Source organism: Xiphias gladius, chromosome 6, assembly GCF_016859285.1.
Source record: "Xiphias gladius isolate SHS-SW01 ecotype Sanya breed wild chromosome 6, ASM1685928v1, whole genome shotgun sequence".
NCBI lineage: Eukaryota > Metazoa > Chordata > Actinopteri > Istiophoriformes > Xiphiidae > Xiphias > Xiphias gladius.
Window position 1 is genome coordinate 8,249,923 of NC_053405.1, and position 24,837 is coordinate 8,274,759.

The window sequence follows — 24,837 nt, forward strand, 5'->3', positions numbered from 1 at the left end:
AGGTGCTCAGGTATGCAGCTTTGATCTGTCTTTGGAACGTTTTCACATTGGCTCCACTTTAACAGCAAGTTGCTATTCCCATAATGCACCGCTGGCCTGGTGCTACTGCTGCTATATACTGTATGTGTTACCACTTTCAGACTAAAACCGTATCCGAGAAGTCAAGAAAATCTGTCTGATTTCCTCGTGCGGTATATTTAAATATATTCAATGGGTTTTCTAGTCCTTAAGATCATGAGTTTTGTTTAAGAAGAGATGTAAATTATTACTTATTAAAGTATGATTAGTGCGTGTTACTGCAGCCTGAGGCCTTTTTTTAAGGACTTGACTGCTTTGACATTTAAGGGCTTTGTGTGGAGATGTAATAACTTGGGCCCAGTGCCTCTTACCACATTTACTTGACATATGTTCTAGTAGACACACCTCCTCATAGTTTGGCTGAGAGGAGGAACCTGGATAACCAGATAGAGGTGTGAACTTTGTGTGCTAGGATATCACGGTGCCACACTTCTTAACTGAGCGTTTGTTTTTAAATTAAAAAAAAAGACAGTTTAATTCGCATTTTCTTGGCTGTCTCTCTGTGTGCCTGCTCCCCTCCGTTTCCATTCTTTGATGCTAAGTGTACATAACACTTATGTCATTGTTTCTAAACACTCACGGAGAGAGAGGGGGGCAGAGACCTCATTTGCTCGCACTAAACTGCTAGATAATCTCTCTCATTTGAGTCACAATGCTTTGTTTTTGGATTGTAGCTGAGCCACAATTCAGATGGTTCATTACCATCCTTTGTCCAGGCAGGAGAGCTGAATGTGGTCACACTAAACATGCTAGAAGTATGTTTGATTCCACAGAGAAAAGAAGGTTAGATGTCTAAAATGTGGTTTCTCTATGGTCATGTACTGTCTCGCTTAAGCTTTTTTAACACCAATCTGTGTCTAGAGTTGCCTGCGGAACGGCATGATGAATTTACAGTTGCAAAATGATGGCAAAAGGCAGAAATGATGCAAACAAGAATACAAAACAATAATTTTCTTTTTCCTTAAGCAAAGCTCTTTGGTTGCATCAACAAAATAAGTGAAATGTATATGTTATCAAAGCCACTAGTCTCTGTCATGATGGATCAATTGTACCACTGATGTCCTTGGTTCAATCTCCTCCGCAAACTTCTCAGATATTACTGTGTCTCTTTGTTGCTAACTACCAAATAAAGGCTAAAATGCCATTAGATATTCCGATTTGACATCTTTAGTCACAGCCATAGCTTCAGATAAACATGAAGCCTTGTTTTGCTGTGGAGAAGCTATTATCAAACCTCGGTTCTGCTATCTTTCTCTTCTCTTTACTGCTCTCGTCTGACCCCACCCCGCATGTCCACAGTTCTCTCGTTTCCCCCATTTGCCCCCTTCTCCTCTCCTCCACCCTCCGTTCCCTCCCTTTTTCTCTCACATGTGGAAAGCATTATATCCTGTCTGGTGGAGAGGGAGAGCAAACATCCCAGGCCGAGACAGAGAGCCTCTCGAGTAGGTGTGGGGGGCTGTAGGGAGGCCGTCGGGGATCTCCGTGGTTCTCGCTCTCTCTCTCGCTCTCTCCTGCTCTCTCTCTCTCTCTCTCGGTCTCTCTCTCGGCCCTGATGCTGTTTGGACAAAAGGGGGGTCTTGTTGTTTCAGAACCACAGCAACCGATAGTTGACAGGATTCACTCTCCCACTGCATTGGACTGGAGGAGACCTTGGTTGAAATGAGGGAGAGGGAGATAAAGGAAGTCCGGTTAGAGGGTGAATGGTATCCATAGCATCTGTAGATATGAGTTCGTTGACTTGACTTGTTTAGGTCCCTCTTTCTCCCCCTCCACGGAGCTAATTACAGGTGATCACATGTGATGGTCAGATGCCTCGTTTCCTTACTGCTGTTTAAAATGACGTGCTTTTGGATGGGTTGCAGGATCTGTTCTGTTCAACCTTTTCTGGGCAGGCCAGAATAGAGTTGCAACGATTAGTCCATTACCAATTAGTCGATCGAAAGAAAATTAATAACCAACTATTTTGATAATCAATCAATTCTTTACTGTTGGCATTTCCAGGTCTCAAATGTGATCATTTGCTGCTTTTCTTGGTCTAATGTAATAACAAACTATATTTTTGGGCTTTGGACTGTTGGCCACACAAAACAAGATATTTGATGATGTGGCCTTGTGCTGTATGATGTTGTGATGGACATTTTTCACTGTTTTCTGATGTTTTATAGACCAAACGATTAATTGAGAAAATAATTAGCAGATCGATAGACAGGAAAAATAATCGTTAGTTGCAGGTCTAATACAGGGCAATAAGCGTGAAAAGGAAATTGGTATCAAAAAACGTGCAGCTGCTGAACAAATCTTTCCATTGAACATTTGTGTTGTGTGTTATTGTATGGAGCTGCTTTTTTTTTTTTTTTTTAAGACACCTGTATCAAATGTATTGTTGTCACCATCAAAGAATATTTCTGAAAGCACTGGAATAAATTTGCAACTCTCCTTTCCTTGTTGCCTTCTCTGGCAGAATTAGCCATGCACATTGCTTTAAGACACTGGTCGATATATTGTTGCTCTTACCTTGTTACCTAACTCCTGTTAAGGGGTAAATGTACAAGTCATACTTCATCAATAAGATTTCAAACCATTTTAGGAGCTAACTTGTCATAAGAATTGGATTTTGGCACCCCTTGTTTTTTGTTTTTTTTTTAAGTCGCTCCACATTGAAAAGCTATCATGTGTCGTCAGTGTGACACATTTGTCCAACAGCTTAGACTTGTCAGATGTTGAATGGGTTCCCAGTCTTAACTTTATGCAGCAGGCTGAAACCACCACCACACCCTCACTGCTTGGATCAAGACCCACTAAACTGCTGTGTGCATAGTTGTATCCGCAACATTTCAGGTAGTCTTTGGGTCTCGCATTGATTTCCTCCCATTGATTATACTAGCACAAAAATATAGTCCATTAAAAAGCTCCGACAAATCAATGCATATTCGATATTACTTCATCAGGTTGTATGATTGCTTACAGAAGATCCAACCGTTTTACTTTGTTTCTCCGTGTTACAATCTGAAATCTAGATCAGCAGTATGAGAGTGAGGTATGAAAGTGAAGAACTCACGATGGACATCGGGCCTAAATGTGTGATCGTTCAATGTTTCTGTGAAGCACCCAGTGCCGCTTGGGATTTAGACTTGGACCTAAAAAAGGAATTATCATCTGGTTTATCCATTTCAGTGTTAAATCAAATTACTATGACAACCAAGTTATATTTTTATGAAGGCATAAAAGCTAAAAATCATTTCTACATGTGGCAGCAGTCCTGCATATTTTTTTTTGCCTCTTTTTCAAATGCACATAAACGTCCACAAGCGCACAAATACATGCATAGAAGATTTAGAATGCAGCACAGTGAGCCAGACCTAACCATGGTTTTTCAATCCTTTGACTAGCAGGCTGTGCACAAAAAACACACACATTCCCTACACTAACATATTGTGTGGGGCCGAGGTTTTGGAGCCATTGCCTCAGGTTGTCTGTTAGTTAGATTCAAGCAAATTAAATTGACCCCCAGCACCCTCTGAATGCAGCAGCAAGCAGTTGGCAGACACTGACGGCCAGTCATTTAATTAGCCAACTTGCTCCACCGGGTTGAAACAGAGACGCACTTAATTAGCAAGGGTTTGGCTTCTCTATGGCCATTATAGTGACACTTAGAGATTCAGATTTGACATGCCTCTTCCTGCTCGACCCCTCCTCCTTTTTTTTCCCTCTTTTTTTATTGAGCCATGGTCACAGCCTTGATGAGTTTAGATTTATCCAGTGGAGCTAAAGCATGCTTTGGAAATCTGTGCAGAATTTGCCATGCGTTGCCAATGAATCAACTATCAAGCTTTGTTGATATTTCTAGAATTAATGGGAAGGCTATCCATCGATTTGCTTATATTTTCAGTCAAATCTGTAGTTAAAAATAAAGGTATGTCCACAGACTAAAGTTTTTCTTTAATAACCCTACCCAAGTGCCTCCCTGTGATTTCTGGTTTATGAATGAAGCTTTTTCTCTGTTGTGGTAACACAAACCTGCTTGATATCCAATGAATGAGAAATGTGAGCAGTCAAAGAGTTAAAACCAAAAAAAAGATCAAACCGAAATCAAGGCCTGCGGGAGAAAAACAAGATACTGACCAGTACTCCTCTATTGGCTGTTGTTTGGTTTTGATTATATTCACCGTTTTTAAGCCCAAACCTTTATGAAATACATATTATCATCTTATAAAGTTATTTTTTTAGCTGAAGCGATTAGTGGATTAATTGATAGAGCTATAATCGGGAATATTTTTGTTAATCGATCAATTGTCTCAGTCCTTTTTTTTGGGACTTGGTCAAAGAAAACAACATATCTAAGTACATAAAGTGAATAGAACTGCTGTGTTTTAGCCCAGTGAAAAGACTGAGGAGAGTTGCATCTGTTATCTGGTTTATAACTGAGCTGAGGTTGTATTGCAATAATTGAGAGGAAAGACAGTGAATACTTTTAAAGTACCTCCGAGTTTTTAGGTCAACTCACCAGGTTTTCCCCCATAGAAAAATGAATGAATACAAATGCTCTTTTCTTCTGATGTTCTGGCCTGTGTGTTTATGGAGCTGTAAACTGAAGGTGCAATTATTTCAGACTTTTTTTTGTTGTATTGCGAAAATACAGAAACCCCCCCCCCCCCCACCCACACCCCACACACACACACACATGCTTCTTCCAGGTGCCTTTTCCTTTCTCTGCTTTGTAGTGTTCAGAAAAAAATTGAGATGGGAGGGCAAGGTTGGGGATGGAGACATGGCAGAGGCTCTAGGAAAAAACATACACACACACACACGCACATGCACATAAGAGGCCAAGCTCTGAAGCCGTGTCCCTGGCTCCAGGCCTTTGTAGTGGAATGAGTGGAGAGTTGGCCGGGAGCAGGGAGGAAGGGAGAGAGGAAAAGCCAAAGGGGGGATAAAGTACTGAAGCAAGGGGAGAAGCTGAGCTGTATACCAGCAGTATGGAGGAAGCAGCAGTTACTGTCCCTTGGGCTCTAGGCCTTTATCTGTCATTTGTATTGAAACCAATCCTTCAGGCCCTACAGCTCCACAACATCTAGCCTAATGTGTGGATGTGATGTGCGTGTGATGTGCGTGTGCGTGCTTGTGATGTGTGTGTGTGTGTGTGTGTGTGTGTGTGTGTGTCTGAGGCATTCACATTCATAGAAATTTCGTACGATGAGATAAACAGTGTATGAGCTACACACACGCAATAGGCCTAGTAGGCCTGTGCATGTTTTCTGATGCATAGCCAACATACTTATTTGATTCGCAATTGGCACATTGACTTAATCACACACAAAAACACACACCCACACACACACACACACACACCCACATTCTTTCAGGATGTGCCCCACCCAAGTGATGCTCCTATCTTGCCCTCCGGTGTGTTCACAGATAAAACTTGGACTGCTAATCAACAAGCCCTAAAGACAGGATTAATGGATGTGTGTGTGTGTGTGTGTGTGTGTGGGGGGGGGGTGTTCATGCTCTCCAGTCCATTTCCAAGTTAGTGTGGCTCACATCTCCGCTCTGACCTTTTGAAGATGGATGAAATGCTAATAGGTCTATTCCCAATTTAGCCCTACCGCTGCAGTTGGCTTCCACCTCCTCTCTTCCTCTTCTCTGCCTTCCTTTTTTCTTTCCTTTCTCACTTCTATATCTTCTTTCCCTTCTTCCCTTACTCTGCATCACTGAGCTGTGCTCAGTGTTCTCTCATTTCCCCAAGTGTTACCCATCAGAACATACTCGGGTGACTCTCAATGCCTCTGTCCTTGGGCCGGTATTGTCAGTTATCCGTCTGGATCTTATTCAATGCTCCACTGGGGGGGGGGGAAGAGTCACTTAAGCGGAGAAGAGCCTCTTGGGGTAGTTTATGGCATCGCCATGATAGCCTGACAGAAGAGCTGAAGAGGCAGGCCCAATTAGATGGATGCCATATACATGGCAAGTTCCCATGGTGTAACCATTGCTATAAACTGCTGTAACAGCTTGCAAAACGGATGTTGGAGCCTAGAAAGAGAGACAAAATGATAAAGGGAGAGAGTTTTTGTTGTGTCTGACTCAACATATCAACAGTGCAATCTAACAGCGTGCACTAAAGCTCATGGTGTGCTCTAAAACTGACGGGTTTGCCAAAGTTTTCTTGCGATGGGTAAATCTGGTCAATCTTAATCCCCCTCTTTTCCTGTAATTGAGGAGAGAGCAGGTTAAGTTATAAGTCTGGATAAAGCTGGGAAAGAGTATAATGGATAAGGCAGTACTAATGTATGTAGCCGAATTTCACTGCAAAAACTAACAACCTTGTATCATTACAACAGACGTACTTGAGGCTTGAAAAATCACAGGCTCTGGTAGTTACCTTTTTGTAGCTTGTAGTTTGAGCTTCCACTGAGGTTTAGCCATTCCTGTGAACCACTCGTCTGTGGTTAGGATTAACCCCAAGGTGGATGGATTTAAAAACTGGCCTAATGAGACAAAGGCTGTCGCTCTGTGATCATCGGACGGGAGTTTGAATGCAGTTCTCGTGAGCTTAGCTGCCCACTTGGATCCAGTGTCTGTTAAATGTCCATTTGGTGGTGCCCCCTTGCACATGGCATTAGAAACACAACAAATTTTGGATACTATTAAAAAGCTGCCATTAGTCATCCAAAGGGATTGCTACTGTATGTGACCTCTAGGTGCTTTTGCTGCAAAATGATTTTACTCCACAGCTTGATAAATGAGCCCAAGGGTTCATTAAGTCGCTGTTTAACATGGCGTGTCTGTGTCTCAGGAAAATATGGGCGTTTCCTGCTGCTTTTATGAGTTAGACAACTGAAAAATATACATATCTATGTATTTTTTATGTTGTAATTTTTTTTTCTTTGTGATTCCTTTTTAGAGTTGTGAATCGCTATTAGTTTTTTGAAGAAGTTAGCCCTAAAACATGTTTATAAAGCCAGATCTCTCTAGTAAGAAAGTTCTGGACATCAACTGAATAATTCAAATGTTTATTTTCGTCATCTTTTGGCGATTGTGATATTTATTTTGTCCATACTGCCCATCGCTACCCGGCGGAGGTAGCAGTAAGGTTGTCCTGGGAAGTTTGAGTACCTTTCTGACGCTGTGTAACTGTCTGTATGGTCTCTGTGCTGGTGTGTATGCGTTTTTGTGTACGTTGCAGTGTTTGATTATGGGTCAGGGGAGGCCACAAGCCCACGGTGGCCCTACGCAGCCTCAGGCCTCTCAGGTTTCAGAGCCGAGCATTCCTCCCTGGCTGCTCCATAGCTGTGAAAACCGCAAAGCAGCTCAAACAACAAACACTCAAGGCACTGGGGGAAAGACAGCTAACCTGTGGCTAATCGACAACAGGATTTTCGCCCTCCTCAGAATTTGTTCCCAGTTTTTCAGAATTGCTGGCTGAATTTTTATTTTTTATTATTTTTTGTTTTGTGAGAAGTGTGCATTCAGGCAGTTGCAGTTGCTCCTGCTCGTTTTATTTTTTCCAACTTTTTTAACTTTCTTCATTTGTAATATGTAATATCCCCGCCCTCTCTAAACATGCTAGTAGAAAGAGTTCATGCCTGTTTTTTTCCATCGGAGAATTACTTTGTAGTGAGTGTAGTGTTATGTGTTGACATTCAGCTACGCCACAGTTGCACAGCAACTCCAAGATCGCGTTGTTTTTCACCAGGAACCAGGTGCACACGCTTCATAGCGACCAGAACAACGGACATCCCCGCAGGGAGGACATGCAGAGGACGAACGAAGAGACGTGGGAAGAGAGCGGAGCCCAGACACCAGAGACTGATGGGGAAGAGAAGATATAAGCGGTATATCCGTTCTGTCATCACGGGCAACGTGAGATCGCCGGACAATAAGATGGAGAAGCTAGCAACCGTTGTGAGGAAGCTGAAGGACACTGAGAGAGGGCAGTGTTGTTTGTTTCCCAGAGACATGGCTGCAGGAAGATACTCCGGATCTCATCACCACCATCGACGGCTTTCAGACGGTTTTGGGCAGACAGGAACAAATCCGAGAGCGGATGGAACAGAGGCGGCCACCCTGGTCACAATACCGTAAAGGAACGTTTCTGCAGCCTGGACATTGAAGTGTTAGCCATGGGAATACTTCTATAGTACATACCCAGGGAGTTCTTTCACGCCACCTTGGTCGCTGTTTACATCCCTCCAGTGCTAACCGGGCAAACGCGTGTGACGTCGTCCGCTCTGTTGCCTTGAGACTCCAGACTCTGCACCCCAGTGCTTCTTCATAATCTCCGGGGATTTCAATCACGTGACACTGGACACATTCCTTTTTGCACATTTGCATTTGTACATTTGTCTATGCACTTACTGTAAATGTATTATTATTACTATTTTAATAGCGGTTTTTTCTTTCATACTTTTTACTTCCTCTTTCCAAACTGCGTGTTGAGCAGTTGTAACAAGAAATTTCCCTGCGGGTATCATGTATTCCTGATTCAGATTGTGATTAATGGAGACAAATTGTGTCTCCATTCCTGTGCCTGCTTCTCCTCTCATTTTCCTTCTTTTCCGTTAGCGTAGTGTTTTGAGAACACATGATTCCTGCTAAGTAGCAGGCAGTGGTAGTGGCAGCTCTTTTTGTGTGTACTTGTTCATGTTTATTTGACAGCTCCACATCTTGGAACTGCTGTTTTTCCACTAAGAAGGGTGTGGAATAGTAGACTAGGTTTGGTTTTTGCACTTTGCAAATAACTCAGCAGTGAAATATGCAGCTCTGTGTGTTTGTGTGTGTAGTAACATTACGAACCTGTTTGTATAGCACTCTACTGTTACTCTGCTGTCACATAGTAAAATGATAACAGCATGCACAAAAACAAACTTAACAAGGAATGCTGACTCCGTTTAGACAATCGGGATTAAAACTGAGCACTTTGATAAGGTCTTGTTGGAGACAGATTGATAATTAGCACTGTGTTGATAGGCCACATACAATCAAACAATTGTTTGAGTCAACATTCAAGCAAAAGTGGCAAACATTTTATGGTATAAACTTCTCAAATGTCAGAAATCGCTCCTTGTCTGACTTTATAGTGATCTGAATATATTGGGACTGTTGGTCAGACACAAGCTTAGACATCCTCTACAGTTTTCTGGTTAATTATGGACCAAAAGGTTGAGCGATTAACCAAAAACATATCTGGCAGGAAATATCTGTAATGAAACTAGTCCTTTGTTGCAGCCCTAACTCAATAGAAGGCCTATTAACTACATTTCTGTTCAAGAGTTGGAATCACTCAGGTTCTGACGTTTAGGGAGCTACAGTATCTTTAAAGACCTGCCCGTGTTGCCCTTTGGCTGCGTGAGAGTGATGAAACTTTGCTTTGATTCATCAGGCTTTTTGGAGATCTGTTGAAAGGTGGGAAGTTGTGTCTACGAGCAGGCAAATAATAGTTTGAAGGGAATCCGCTCCAGGTTAGTTGGATGTGGTGCATTGTGGGTAATTGGTGTCTTCTGGAATGCGTCTTAACAAAAGGTGTGGACAGGCAGCAGGAAATGGTTGCAGCGTGGAACCAGGCAATTTAAGGCTTTGTGTGCAGTCGGGCGGCTTACAGTGAACCACCTGCCTACCTGCGGCCTCAACGCAAACATTAGCTCTACTTTTGTAGCTGCTGCATAGTACTGCCGCCTGTGTTTGGGGAAGTGTGTTTTTTTTTGTGTGTGCAAGAGAGGGAATATTTAGCCGATGGGACCCGAGAGACCCTCTGAATAAATGTCTGTGTGCGTGTTCTCTGAGCACTGAGGTCACACCAGGACTCATTTTTTCCAAGTGTGTGTGTGTGTGTGCATGCGTGCGTGCGTGTGTGTGTGTGCATGCGTTTGTTTGCGTGCGTGCGGGTGCGTGTTCTGTAAGCACTGAGGTCACACCAGGACTCGGTCTCTCGTGGAGTGTGTGTGTGTGCGTGCGTGCGTGCGTGTGTGCGCGCGCGTGTGTGTCGGCATGCGTTTGTTTGCATGCGTGCGGCTGCGTGTTCTCTGAGCACTGAGGTCACACCAGGACTCGGTCTCTCCAGGCGTGTGTGTGTGTGTGTGTGTGTGTGTGTGTGTGTGTGTGTGCGTGCGTGCGTGCGTGCGTGCGTGCGTGCGTTTGTTTGCGTGCGTGCGGGTGCGTGTTCTCTAAGCACTGAGGTCACACCAGGACTCGGTCTCTCGTGGAGTTTGTGTGTGTGTGTGTGTGTGTGCGTGCGTGCGTGCGTGCGTGCGTGCGCGTGTTTGCGTGCGTTTGTTTGCGTGCGTGCGGGTGCGTGTTCTCTGAGCACTGAGGTCACACCAGGACTCATTCTCTCCAGGTCTTAATGTGCCGCTCTGCTTCCTATTCATTTAACAATATAAATCACGGACTATTAAAATGCTAGAGCCTGGAAGGTGAACGGGGAAATTTCTTGTCACCTTGTGATTCGGGCTGATGTTGACCATCATCTTGTGTTATGGCTGATCTCCAGACTCAGGCAGGTGACGCATTTTGCTCCCCAACCTAAAAAAAAAAAACTGATGATGAGGACCATACTGTCTGGGTCTGTGGGTTTGTTGTTTTGGAAGATGAACAGGTTCATCATTCTCTCAGGACCAGTAATAAAAATGGCTCTGCACCTGTCTGCGCAGAAAAAATGCGTCGGTGCTGCTGCTAAAGTCGGCCTTACCCTGAGATCTAGAATCAAGACGGCAACTTAGGTTCAGTGAAGTCAGTTTGTTTGATGTTAATTACCCGTAATCGCACAATGTCTCGTTAGGCACAGTTTTAATACACCACCCGAAACACTGGGAACCTCCACATACATCACAAAACAATCAGTCATTCACTTTATATCCTGTGTGCTATGCTATGATGTTGTAAATTATATATGATTGATGACTTATTTTAACTTATTCCAGCACATTTTGACTTGTCACAGAGGGAAAAGCACAGGTATAACTAAATAACCTGTGGTGTGTAACTAATGCCTTTGTCACATTTTAGATGTGCCAGTAAGCCAGGGAGCCAAAATACACACTGCCAGAGCCCTGACGGAGGAACACCTGCATGGAACGTGGCTACTATTATTATTATTATTGGCTACACTTTCGCTTGACAAATAAAAATACCTGCCATCGTAGAGGTCTATTAACATGTGTTTTAGTAGTCATTTTGGTGTTCTGCATTTAGTTAGACTTTACCAAATAGTTCAACAGAAACATTGGGTGACTTGTTTGCGCTCTGGGTTTTCTCTGCAGTTTTATCGTAGGTCGTTTTGGTAAATCAGGTCGCTTTGGGGGTTACGACATGCAGCAAAGGCTCCCGGCCGGAATCGAACCAAGGATGTTGTGGTTGTGTGATCCGCATCTTAAAGACCAGGCACAAGGATGCCCGTGAACTGTGGTTTTTAACTGAAGCGCACCGTAATACTAAAGGTGACCACGTCTGTCAAGCCTAAATGCATCGTTTGATTTCCTTAAGTTTAATCACAGAGCGATGAACCGTTTAAGTGACATGTCTCTACACGACCCTTAAGCCATTAGCTAAAGAAAAAAACAGTTTGTTGTTATTCTTGTGTATTTTTGCCATTGTAGGCTCCAGGGCGGGGCAGGGTGTTGTTCAAAATTCATATCATGGGTGGTGAAACTCATCATCTGTGAAAATTATACTTTTTTTTTTTTTTTTTGAGTGTGAAAATGTTTTGAAACAGTATCCTTGTTTTTATAGAGAATAATGCTTGAAATGTCAGTGTTTGATGTCAACCCACCCCCCCCCCAAAAAAAGCCATACAAGGAGCTCTAAATTAAGCCTCAATAAAATGCAGCATAAGATTTACAAAGTTATAACTGAAATCAAGAGCAACCTGATTAAAGAATACATATTCTCTGATCAGTTTATTCAAGACTGAGAATCTTGCCAGGCATTCAGTGCCAATGTTTTGGGTTTTTTTTTTTTTTTCAATTCTGACTGCCATGGAAAAAAATTGGTCCTGGTTTGACTGGATTCTTTACAAATGTGAGGTAGTGCAGTCATGGTACCAAACAAAAAAAAAAAAGCCATTTAGCCGTTTAATAATAATGCAGTGGTTGGTAAATCCCCATAGTGAGGCTGCTTTTGCAATCATCCCCTCTTTGCTGTTCCTACGAAATTTAGAGGACTTTGTGTTAGACAATATTATGTTTCAACAAAGCTCTCTGCTCAACAACAGCCGAGATCGAAATCTACCTGTATAAACGAACTCTGCCAATACTCGTCCTCAGGTGATGGTTTTATTGGTTATTGGATCCAAATCTTCATTTAACCTCACTGTCTCTGCTTCGTTCCCTCTCTGTCTCTCTGCAGAGGATTTTCAACTCGTTTGTGTACACCGAGAAGACATCAAACGGCGAGACAGAAGTGCAGCAGGTGAGTAACAAAGGCTTCTACTTTCCTGTGTGTTTGTGCGTGTGTGTGCATGCCTGTGCCATGGATGGTGTCAGCCTGTGTTCTTGACTAGATTTCAATTCAGCATCAGTGAACACGAACACTCACATACTTGCCATCAGAGGGAAATAGGGGGTTTATTAAAATTCTAAGGCTGCTGTCTCATTGGCTTTGAAGTTCTGCTTCTCCGTTCGTCTGTGCTCTGTCTCTCAGCTCGCTCACAATTTCAGCGCGGAGCTGCAGCCAGACGGGCTTGAAGGAGGCTTGAGGGAGAGAGTGGTAGCTGTTTGGAAACAAGCAGCAGCGGCAGAGTTGGGGCATTTGTTTCAAATGACGTTGAATCCACAAGTCGGGATTCAGGCCTGCCATTTTGGTCCTAGATTGGAAAGCCATGCGCAGAATTTCTGGCAGAATTTTCCAGTGTCAAGTCAAACGTGATTGCGTGCAGGCATGTGTGTGTGTGTGTGTGTGTGTGTGTGTGTGTGTGTCTGTGTGTTTGCACTCGTGCATCAGGGATATTGGAAGAGTGACAGTAAACAACAGACTGGTAAACAGCCACCAGCAAGAGCAGACAGGTTGATGTTTGCATGTCTCCTGTGACTGTGTGCACCAGTGTATCCATCTGTGTCAGTGCATGCAATCGTGTGTGTGTGTGTGTGTTTGTGTGTCTGTTTGCGTGGTTGACAGACATATATGGTGTCTATCACCTTGCAGCTATTTACTATTCCAGGCAGCTCAAATTGGCCTCGAAGCATTGCTGTTTCTTCTTCTTGATAGAAATGTGGCCTTTTTCCTGACTAACTTGCACAAAAATAGTAGTGTTTCCGGGCTACAGAGCGAGAGGCATCCTGATCATCACAACCTGTTGTGTATAAGTTTCACTTATGCAGAATAGGCCTGGTCTAAGAATAATTCCTTTCACAGAAATCTCCGATACAATTCTCTGGTTTTTAATTGCAATCACATGGATTTGGTGTATTTTAATAAGCCCCAATCCCAGGGCAGCACTGACTACATTCATTCTGCGTCCTCGTTGGAGGAGTTTAAATATTTTATTTCCGTGGGCAGCTAACAGAGCGTCTATACGTTCTGCCCGCAACCCTTTTGAGGCGGGCGCCCGCCAATTCAGATGACAGCTCTGGCACAGTTGGCTTGCTTGTTCTCACTGGGCAGAGGGGCCGTGTCCCTGAGCCAAGGCGAGGCTCAATTAGGAGTGTATGTGCAGAGGAAGAGGGGGCTGGCATAGAGCAAGGAGAGCGAGCAGAGAGGGCAAGGAGCTACCAGGAGGAGCCCACTGGCCTCTTGGATGAGTTTCTCCTCTGGAAATTCATTATTCAGACAAACACGGAGACATGTCTCCCTCTCCAATGACTGGATTCCTCCCCCCCTCTGTCCGTCTTTGAGTTTGCTCTTGTCTCTTTCATGAATGTATTCTGCTTGTTTCACTCGTAGACATGTGCTGTCGGAGTGGATATCATGAATTAAAACTGCTGGCTAAGTTAAAATGTTATTATTATTATTTTAAATTTGGCTGCTCATATAAAGACAGTGTCTATCAGACGATGTAATTTCACTTTGCAAAAATATATATGATCTTTTACTCTTAGAAGTACGGCACTTAGCGTTATTTGCATTGTTAACGAGGGCTTTTTAGAGATTTTTAGGGAAAACACACCCAGTTACCCAAAGTACATAGAATAAAAATGGCCCATGGAAGGTCTTATTTGCAGTAGTATTGCAGTTCAGTATAACACTCTCGTTTTGTGAGACAGTGTCAGAGCTGTCCGCCACAGCTCAGGAAGATGCATCCTTCACAAGGTGACATTTAAGAAATGGAAAGAAAAGGAAAAGCAGAAATGGTTCTATTGAACTCAAAGATGAGATTTTGCTTATTTCACCATTTTTCAGGTCTACTCTGCCGGCATGTTGTCTTCGCCGTTTGTTTTTTTTTGGTTTACTGCATTTACTCCCACAATAACGATATCAATTAGGGATGACAGCTTCATTGCTATTCAGAACATGACAGCACAAAGTTTCTGATCTTGCCAAACAAGTCTAAATTCACGTCAGTCCTTCTTGTTAACATATAAAGATAATGTAAATAAACGAGCCTTAGTTTGATATCAGTCAAGTAGTTTATGGTGTGTAGCTGCAATAAGTCATGGGAGATATATATATATATCTGTCATGACACTGTCATGACACTGTCATGACACTGTCATGACAGACCCGTGAGCAGGAGGTCTTTCCATTTTTGTGTTAGAAGACATTTCCTTATTTTTGATCAAATCATGCAGAGTATTTACGTCACCATCTATTGGGTGAACAATGTCTGCAGTGTAAAAGCTTAACCAACCCCTTTGAACATCATTGGAAGCAACATGTTCATTTTTCAGACCAGTGGAAATATAGTAATTCAATAATTAAACCGGTTCATCCAAGGAGAAGCAAGACAGGCACAAGCTCAGGTTTCTACCATGCCGAAGTTTCCGCAGAACAGCCCTGTGTCTGTCCTGCGCTCGGTCCTGTATTAACTTCCACCCTTCAATCTAAAGTAAGACTCACCATAAACACTACCGCCAGTGACTGTGGTTGAAAGCTGCCTGGCAAACCTTAAAGCTCCAGCACGAGACTCCAGGGTACACCCATTCCATCCACTCCAGTTCTGTGGCTGAACCAACCCAACTGGGTGTTGCAAGCCCGACAGGCTGGTCGGATGGGTCAGAGAGTGGAGAGAGGAGAATGTGGTTAATCTGCAGAGCCCAGGTTGGCTGTGGCTGCTCTGCGGCAGACTGTAACCTAAGCTTTAACTTGCATTGCCCGAAGTTTCTGGTTTCTCTTAAGTCACTCTGTTAAAAGTTTGAACCTTAACCCCCCCCCCCCCCAAGCTATGGAAACACTCCTCAGCTGAACACTGGCCCTTTTTCCTCTTTTTAATACAAAGTCCATGGCAGCTAATTGCCATGCTGCCAAACATGGACAGTACTGTGTGTTGGGGAGTACAATGTTTGTGTGTTTTAACTTTAAGTCCGTGTCCGAGAGTGCACATGCTGGTGTCTTGACGTGTGTGTGTGTGTGTGTGTGTGTGTGTGTGTTCCTTGTGGTGGAGTAGCAGTAATTGTGGGGTGTGCCTCAGGCCCCTGTTAAACCCCTAATAGGAATAGCGGGCGGCTGATTAGGTGTACAAGCGGTCAGTGGGTCGCGGCACATTTCCATGTTCCTGGCTTGAATTGCAGCCCTTCTACAGGCACCGGTAATTATGGGATGTGAACAAAGGGGCTCCAGTTACTGTGGAAATAAGCCTTTTTCTGCATTCAACAGGGCTGAGTAGGTAACGTAGAAGAAAATATTCAGACCACTGCCATTTTTCTGCATTTTTTTTTCTTATTTTTGACATTAATTCATTCATAATAACTCGTGATGAGAGGTGTCCTGCGGTTTTTGTTAATATTTTTAATCTGGAAATGAATTTAAAAATGTATTAAAACACTTTGATGTAACACTTTCAATTCAGCTCAGGTTCATCTGTTTTTCTTTAACCATCCATGAGCTCTCTAGAAGTTGAGTGGACCTCACCCGTTTTGGTTTACCTGCGAAGATGAATATATTTTTCAAAGGTCAAAAAGATTTTGGTTTATACCCAAAAAAGTATTGAATCACACAAATAACTTTCCTGAAAAAAGGATCCTGCGGCCCAAACAAATAAGATAATGTCATAAAAAAACCACACACACTAATTAAAAGTCAAATCCAATTAAAAATGTCTTGAGCTTATTTTTTAGGGAACTTGGTGCAAATCTCTAATTCAGCAGGTAAGGCGCTCCATGCTTTAGATGCATAAACACAGAGAATTCCTTCCCCAGATTTTGATTGCACTCTGGGAATTTGGAGGAAACGGCTGTCCCGTGTCCTGAGAAATCTGCCGGCTCGATAAACTGGGAGCATGTCGGGTATATGTAATCTGGCGTCAGGCTCTTCAGTGTTTTGTCCAGACCAGGAGCGAACCCCTTGAAGTCAGTCCTGTAATGAAGAGGTAGCTTAGTGGAGTTGTTTTGAGAAATGAGCTGTCTAGGACCAAACATTTTGGTCCTAGACAGCTCAGCAAGGAAACAGTGCCACCAAAGAGGGAGTTTCTTCTAAAAACACTGTAACTATGGAAGATATCCACTTGATTTGTCTGAGTCTACTGAAGCCCTGCATTTCGCACAGAACAAGGGCTGCAGGTTTCGTCCCTATTACTTATGCATTGCAAGGGCATTAGAAAGGGACATCTTAATGGCCTGTATGAACAGGAGGAATAATTACTGCAAACAAAACCTGCTGCAGTGTTCCTATGGGCAAATGACTGTTGTTCTAAGACAGACTAGAAGAATTGTGACTCCATCTTTCAAGTATTTCCCAGATATTAGATGAAACGGTAATGCAAAAGTAACTGCAAGTCAGAAGTTCTTTAACAGATCTTGAGTAAATGAGTGGATCACGTGACAGTTTTCAAATTAAGAGGATAACCTGTGACAAATTACAGACAAGTGATGTCTTGGATGGAGTGGGTGTAAATTCCTCACAATCCCTCATAACATCCTCTTAAGGCATTTTGGCAAACAAAAAGCCGGAAGAGCGATCTGTTGCAAAGAGCTGCTGGTGCGCTGGTTATTAATGTCCCCCCCCAGGGAGGCTGCCACAGCGCTGGTTATTAGTTTCCCCAAAGAAGCTGGAACCCCGTTTCGAAAGAGCACCGTGAGACGTGTGCTCAACCAGAACCTAGTCCTGCAGAGGAACAAAGACAAAGCGTAATGTATGCATGGGCACTAAACAAGAGAGAAAATGGTCAAATCGAGCAGCATTCTTTATAAGAGCTGCGTTTCTTTTCCAGAGATATTTACAATGCTCCGGCTCCCCAACTTCCACTTGACGCTGGCCCTGTGTAGCATTTTGGGGTGGATTTTCTTATCAAATGATGAAGGGGTTTTCTGTTTGGAAGTGGAGAGCAGTTAATGTTCTCTAGCCGCAGACATCCATCATTCTGCCCTGCTTTTAACAGTGATGGATTTCACACTTAGTGAAGCCTGAGGTCTGAGCCTCTTTGATCTTTTTTAGCATCTTTTTTTGAGTATTAACTGGGGTGTGTGTGATTATGTACAAATGTAGGAGAGGACTATGATGAATTTAGGTTCTGCAGATGTTCATTCAGAACTGACTGTTCAGTGTGTGTGTGTGTGTATGTGTGCGTGGATCCGCACCTTAAACCAGACTTGCTAGATTTATGTTTCTCGTCAATACGATGGCGTGGAGGGAGGTTTGTCGAGTTTAATTCTGGCAATGAGAAGTGTTTGAACAGACTTGTTAAAGTATCAGTAGTATCTGTCTGACTGCCTGTGTCTGTGTTCATACTTGTGTAGATGTAATACTTGTAATCCTTTGGCTACTTTAAGCTTTAGTTTGGCAGCTCTTTGGCAGACTGTGGGCTAGATAATGTCCCCTTGAAGCCTGGAAAGTATATGTTTTCTGCATCAGTCTTGCAGATGTAAAACTGTTTATGAGATCAAACCGAATGTAAGTAAATAAGAGATCAGTGTGTAATTAACATGTCTGTGTTCCTTTTGTGCAGCTCGCCAAGAAGATTCGGGAGAAGTTTAACCGCTACCTGGATGTGGTGAACAGGAACAAACAGGTGGTGGAAGCCTCATACACTGCCCACCTCACCTCTCCGCTCACTGCGATACAGGACTGCTGCTCCATACCAGCATCTATGATGGAGTGAGTAACACACGCACCCAAAGACATATTTTTCTCTTTCGTACACTTTTTACTCTTTCACTGCAGGGGGGAAAAAAAAAAAAAATCTCTGCAGGAGGTTCCTTCTCTGTGTGTAAACCCACCTCCCACTGTTAGCACCTGCACTCAGCTCTCTATACATTGCCTTATTCTCCGGGTACACACAGAAACGCCCATCTCTCCCGTGTTTAAACATGTTTTGATCATCCGTGGATTAATTATAGCCGTGTTTGATTCACATCATTTACAGCCCTGAGCAGTGCTGGCACGCTCTGATACTTGGCAGCGTTTTAAAACTTATTTCAGAACCTATTCCGAAAGCGAGTAGTTGGGCCAGTTGCTGCTTTGCTGGAGTGTAAGTCAACAATAATAAGTTTTTTTAGGGACTTGGAGCTCAGGCAGGCAGGGAGATATTGGGTTTTTTTGAAAGCCGGGAGATTTGATGGCTGTGCTGGCAACAACTCATAATCACTAGATTTTTAAACTTCATCATAAAATTGCAAAACTTCTAAACCTTTTGCAACACAAATGCAAATCTCATTAATGACATAATGACAAAAAAATTCCATTTCAGTATATTAATTTCGCCAGTATTTCTTACAAATCAAGCCATTGTGGTTTGTGAAGAGGGTGACGACATGACCAGAGTGTTAGTGTATTTTTATGAAAACTCGGTGTGAGACTGAATATGTCAGATTTTAAATCCTGTGCTGAGAGATTTTAAAATTACCCCAGTCTACAGTGTAGACCCAGATTTTCAGCCAATCCCCAACTCCAGCAGGCAAAAAACACAGTTCAAAGCCGAGCTCAGGGGAGAGAGAGAGAGAGAGAGAGAGAGAGAGAGAGAGGGAGAGAGAGAGGGAGAGAGAGAGAGAGGGAGAGAGAGAGGGAAAGAGAGAGTGTGTGTGTGAAAGAGAGAGAGCGCTGCTTTCAGTTCTAATCTACAGAGCAGCAGCTGTCTCTACCCCTCATCCCCTCTCTCCATTTCTGTCTATCTCCCTCCCCTTTATCAGACGCTGTAACCAGTCATTGCTCTCTGAAGTTTTTGCACTGCAGACTTTGCAGGCTGCAAGGTCACCTGTCTCTCCTTCACTCGTGCACGGGGGGGCTGTCTGGCTGAGGGCCACTGGCCACCTGTAGCCGAATCGTGCCCATGACATACTGCCCATATATTCAACACTTGTTCACACGTAGACACGCTTTATGTCCCAGCATGTGCAGTCTAAAACCGTGGATTTACAGCTTTGAGAGACAATTTGAGGCAGAAATTGCAGACAAAACGATTACATAAGGCCTGGGTAGGGAGGATGGAATGATACAGAGGGAGTCACATGGGCAGCGCTGGTGGGGTCGGACATACCGAACTGAAGCTGCATCTGATAGATCCCTGAACTTCAAAGGATCTTCCTCAGTGGGGGGGGGGGGGAGGCACAGAGCTCCCTCGCTTTCATTTTTTTGGGTTTATGTAGAATCACGAGATACTTTCAGGAGCTGTATGTAGGATCATTTAGCTCTCCCTTCCTGTGCACTCGGCATCGGGGAAGCTAGCTAAAGTATCTTAATGTTTTCTAACTTTGTAGCATGTTGCAAGCGCGCCGTACTATTAACATTAAGTTCAGGTAACTCGTCTACCGTATATCTTAAGCTAGTAGGAGCGCTATTTGTTGAATGTAGACAAAATTATTATTGTTCATCTATAAAGGGATAAATGTTCAAACTTACAGGAATAGTGGGTCATTCTCGGAAATACGATTGTTTGCTTTCTTGCAGAGAGTTAGATGAGAGGATTGATACCACTTTCATGTCTTCATGGTAAATATGTTGCTGGAGTCAGCAGCTGCTTAGCTTAGCTTAGCATAAAGACTGGAAACGGGGGGGGAAACAGCTTGAATATCTCTGCCCAAAGGTAAAAAAATCCACCTACCAGCACCCCTAACAGTCAAGGTAATTACAGCTTGTTATTTTAATACGTACACAAACTTAAGTGATAAAAATAATAATAAAACCAGTTGTGTGTTGTTTTTTTGTCTTGGTTGGGACCAGCAACACATAACTCCTAGTAAAACTTTTTTTTTTTTTTTTATTTTTTATTTTTTTTTTTTTTAACAGATTAAACAATGAACGGGCAGATATAAGAGTATTATCAATCTTGAATAAGCTTATTTTTCAAAATGGCTGTTACTTTAAGAGTTCAGAGCTGGAGCCAAGAGACAATTAGCTTAGCATAAAGACTGAAAGCAGGGAGTATTTTCGAACTCTAGGCTAGCTGTTTTTCACCTGATTCAAATCTTGATGCTAAGGTAGATGCTTCATTGCTCCAGCTTCCTGCTCAGACCTTATGAGAGTGGCATCAATCCTGTCTCGGCAAGAAAACTAATGTATTTTCAAAGTATCAAACTATTAGTTGACGTACTTACCTTGGAATAGAAAAAAACAAAACAAAACCAAACAACAATAAAAAAAAAAAGGGTATCATTTTGGCAAAAAGAATTGTGCATTGCAGGCATTTTGAATAGGAATTAGCCCTGAATCAGGATGGGACTTCATTAGTGTCCTTCATTAGTCTCAGGCATCAGCTGCTTCGGGGGGTCTCAGTCGGGTCAGCCAGTTTAGAGGCGGATCAGTTGATTCACAGGGTGTCCATGTCTGTTAGCAATCAGGCTATCATGCTATCATTTCACAGGGAGGCCGCAGAGGGCAGTGGTTAGCGCCCGCTGGTATGCTTTAATCACTGCTCGGTTCTCAACAACAGGCTGTACCTGAAAATAGCAGAAGTATGCAACTCATTGAGTTGCTGTGCATGCATGTGTGTCAGTATGTTTATATTTTCAACTTGCAATCTCAAGGTGCTTATTTCAACAGTTCCACTGTTGTTGCAGTTGTAAAAGTGAGAAGTGTGCTTGGGAGCAGCCCAGATGGCACTTAATGGCCTCATTTCACTGTGAATGGACTGTGCAAGTAAAGCCTGTTAAACTTGCAAAGAAAAAAAAAATTGAGGTGATGATGGTGCTAGTTGGAAAGTGAAAGCACCAAAGTTACCTCAGTTCATCTGGAGGGAAACACGAATGTTTGCACCAAATTTCATGACAAGCCATCCAGTTGTTGTGGAGATATTTTACGCAAAACTACCCTCATGGTGCGGCTTTTCATAAACTCTGTGCCATCATTATCTCCATTGCTGTGTCTACAACAATTTCAATAAATACTTTTTGCAACCTGGCTCTAATCTGTGAGACATACTGATCCGTTTTCCAATACCATAGGCATGAAATATATGACTTCTGTGTTTGGGAGGGTTTTTCACTAATGGGAGGAACCTAAAAAAAATAGTTGGTATCAGCTTGTCCAAACTCAGCTAACTGTTTTGATTTTAAACTTATGACCTATAGAAAAAAGTTTTTTTTTGTTTTTGTTTTTTTTCCTTCCTCTATATCAAAATCAATATTTTTTTCATTGGTCTGGGTTGCTGAACACCAAATGTCTATCTTTACTCCAACGATCACAGCATTTCAATACAATATGTAGTAATATCATATGCGGGGGATGAAATTGCACCAAGTATTTGCAGTACCTTCAATGATAAATTAAACATGGAGATTAACGACACCATAGTGCTAATACTTAGCTCCTGTTTCTAAAGAAGAATTCTCACTATCTGAGTTGCTGGCAGTTTTACAGTCTAGATCAAGAGTATATGTGGCAGCATTCAGCAGCTACTCAGACTTGGTGCTTCAGATCAAGCTGATCTTCTGTTAGAGGTATCATCATCGTCAGCAGGATGATGATGATACCTCTGTTTGCATGTTAGAGAAGGAGAGGGCAACATACCACGCAGGTTGGGAGGGGGTTTTGTTTAAGTGACCTTAACAGGTGTAAGTGCTGTGCCACTATCAGAACTTTTTTTTCCTCTCTCCACATGCCTCTGTTAATGTCAACCTCTTCCTCTTTCGCTCTCTTCCTCTTTGTTCCCCTATCTTTGCCTCCCTTAAACTATTCCCTTCCTTTCATGCTTCCATTTATTTATTCCTCCTTCCAGTCTCTGTTATCCCTTCTTGATATACTCCCTTCCTCTCCCCTGTCTTTCCAAACTATCCCTTTTTTCTTTACTTCCTAATAGGTTGATTTTTCTGTTTTTTTTCTGGGTCTCCACTACCTGGCCTGTTTACCTTTTAAACCCATTTAAACTTGAATCCGTAGAATCTCAGTCGTCATTTAACATTCCAACCAAAAGCAAAAACTATTGACTATGATAAATAGCAAGAATTGGTTTTGGTTTTTTTGTTTGTTTGTTTTTTTTTACATATATGCTCCATAATAGCGTTCTACCTACTGTCAAACACGTTAAAAGTCAGATCCACAATCTAAATATGTTATTAGTCAAATAAAAGTCATTGGATTTCTTCAACTAATCAATTTCTTGGTTAAATCTAATAAATAAAACCATACTATATTACTAATTTAAACTTCTCAGGCAGGGTGTGTCATCTGGCCTCACTATGCATGAAGGTGTACGGCGAGCTCACAAAACATACAATACTGTACATAACAGTTATTGTAGACATTCAGGGGGTAGATGAAAGATGCCTGTCGATATTTGTTTGACAACAAAATGGTGGACGTAACAATGTCAATTAAGCTGCTACAGAACTGTGTCATTTGTGGTTGCTTCTTGCTGAAGCATTGCTGGTGGCAGAAAATTTAATACAACAAACAGAGCCCCTTATCCAGTGTCCAGACACCCCAACAAAATTCCTGACTTATTTCACAATATGCTATGATTTCTTGAACTGATCATGCTTAAACATTTTGATTTATGATAGCTGTGGGCCTCTGACCTCCAGGGGCATCAACTTCAGGTCAGCCAGGGCGGAGGGTCCCAAGCCTTTGGGCACTGGTCCATTGGCTAAGTCTGTAATCCATCCTTGATGATAGCCCTAGCCCAATTCTTGTTGATCCCCTCTTACTCTCCGTAGTACGTAGGTTAATGGACAGCACAGCTGTGTGAGAGGCAAAAAATAAAGGTGGGAATAAGAAGGATAGAAAACATGACAGACCATAAAGAGACACAAAACGACCACAAAGAGACACAAAATGACCAAAAACAGATGCAAAATGACCACAAAGAGAGGCATAATGGCCATTAAGAGACACAAAATCACTACAAAGAGGAGCAAAGGCACCAAGAAGGACACACAACAACCAAAACAAAGTCTCTTGGAATCTGTAGCTCTTGCACCGATGTTCGAGGGCTGGGGGTCTTAAGCCATGTTTGTGCCCAGGGGCCCATTGTCTCACAGTCCATCCATGGTCAAATATAATTCCTTGGTGATGTTTGGAGGCAGTGATTTCAACAGCATAGTAACAAACATTTTCTTGAATTTAAGACTAATGTCTTACATCAACTTTCTACACTGAGATATAAAATGATTATGTACAGCTGTACACTCTAATGCAATTCACATTAATGGCTTTACATTTAAAAAAAAAAAAAAAAGAAGTTCTTATTGAAATATCTGAAATACATTTAGCTTTTGTTCTCTCTTTGTCAGAGATGTTTGAGCGCAGTTGGTGGCAGTTTTGATTTGGATTATGTTATTTTGAAAGGTGGTGTTAGTATTTTGTCCACCTCCATTTGAGAGGCCACGAGGGAGACCAGAATATTAGAAAACACCTCTCAGTTTATTGCTATCAATGCCATGTTAAAGGACAGGATCAAAATCCACTGGAGCTTTTTATTCTGTGTTTCCCCATCTTTTGAGAGGATGTCTTCGTTTAAAGCCCCAGGTGCCCCCATGAAGAACTGCTGGACAACAAACAGGCTTCCAAAATCCAATCTGCATATTGATATCACAATGAAATCTGTTTGGGTAGAGCTGTTGTGGAAGCCAGATATACAGTATGAAAGGCCGTCTTTGAGCACTCTCCATTCTCCAGCTAGCATGTTGCCGGCTTCACCGCTGTTAGTCACCGAGGGACTGCAAACACGTTAGAAATGGTATTACTCTTGACGTTGGTGTTTGCACAACAGCAAGCCTCTTCAAGGTAATTGCACTCACTGGGCTTTGTGAATGGCGTATGATTGCCTCCTCTGTGGATATACATGGTTTCTGCAGCAGGGTACAGCTTAATATAATGGATTTTATAAACAGTGGATGGCTTGTTCTTAACCTGGCAGGTGCTGCCTTATGTAGAGATGTCTGCCAGTTTCACTCCTTACTGTAAGACGCTGGACTTCATGTCTTTTCTCTAGTGTATAACTGAAGACTTATATTTCCAAAATGGGGAAAACTGTTTTTTGTTTTTTTTTCTCTAGCAAGATCCCCCTATTGTTCTTCAGAATGGACACATTGGTAGATATTTTTCTTTCTTTCTGGTCTTAAAATCATAGGAAAAATGTCAGTTCTCAGTCAAAATTTAAGAAACAAATTCATTTGAGTTTGAATGTTTCTTAAGGACACTCACGGGTGTATTACTGGTGCTGGCTGTTTAGTCGTCTTCAGGATAATTTCTAATTACGGCTTGGAGAACACTTCCCTTCTGGGAAATATGGTAATCAAGCAAGCA

General features: G+C 42.5%; 1 protein-coding gene across 2 annotated transcripts in view; it reads left to right on the plus strand.

The window, feature by feature from the left end:
* The window catches only part of cachd1 (cache domain containing 1), a 91,585-nt gene that overhangs the window by 21,988 nt on the left and 44,760 nt on the right, over nucleotides 1-24,837 (plus strand). For both annotated transcript variants that reach the window (XM_040128662.1, XM_040128663.1), the window contains 2 exons: nucleotides 12,418-12,480; nucleotides 18,107-18,255. In XM_040128662.1, the coding sequence (XP_039984596.1) occupies nucleotides 12,418-12,480; nucleotides 18,107-18,255 (212 nt within the window). The remainder of the gene's footprint in view (nucleotides 1-12,417; nucleotides 12,481-18,106; nucleotides 18,256-24,837) is intronic.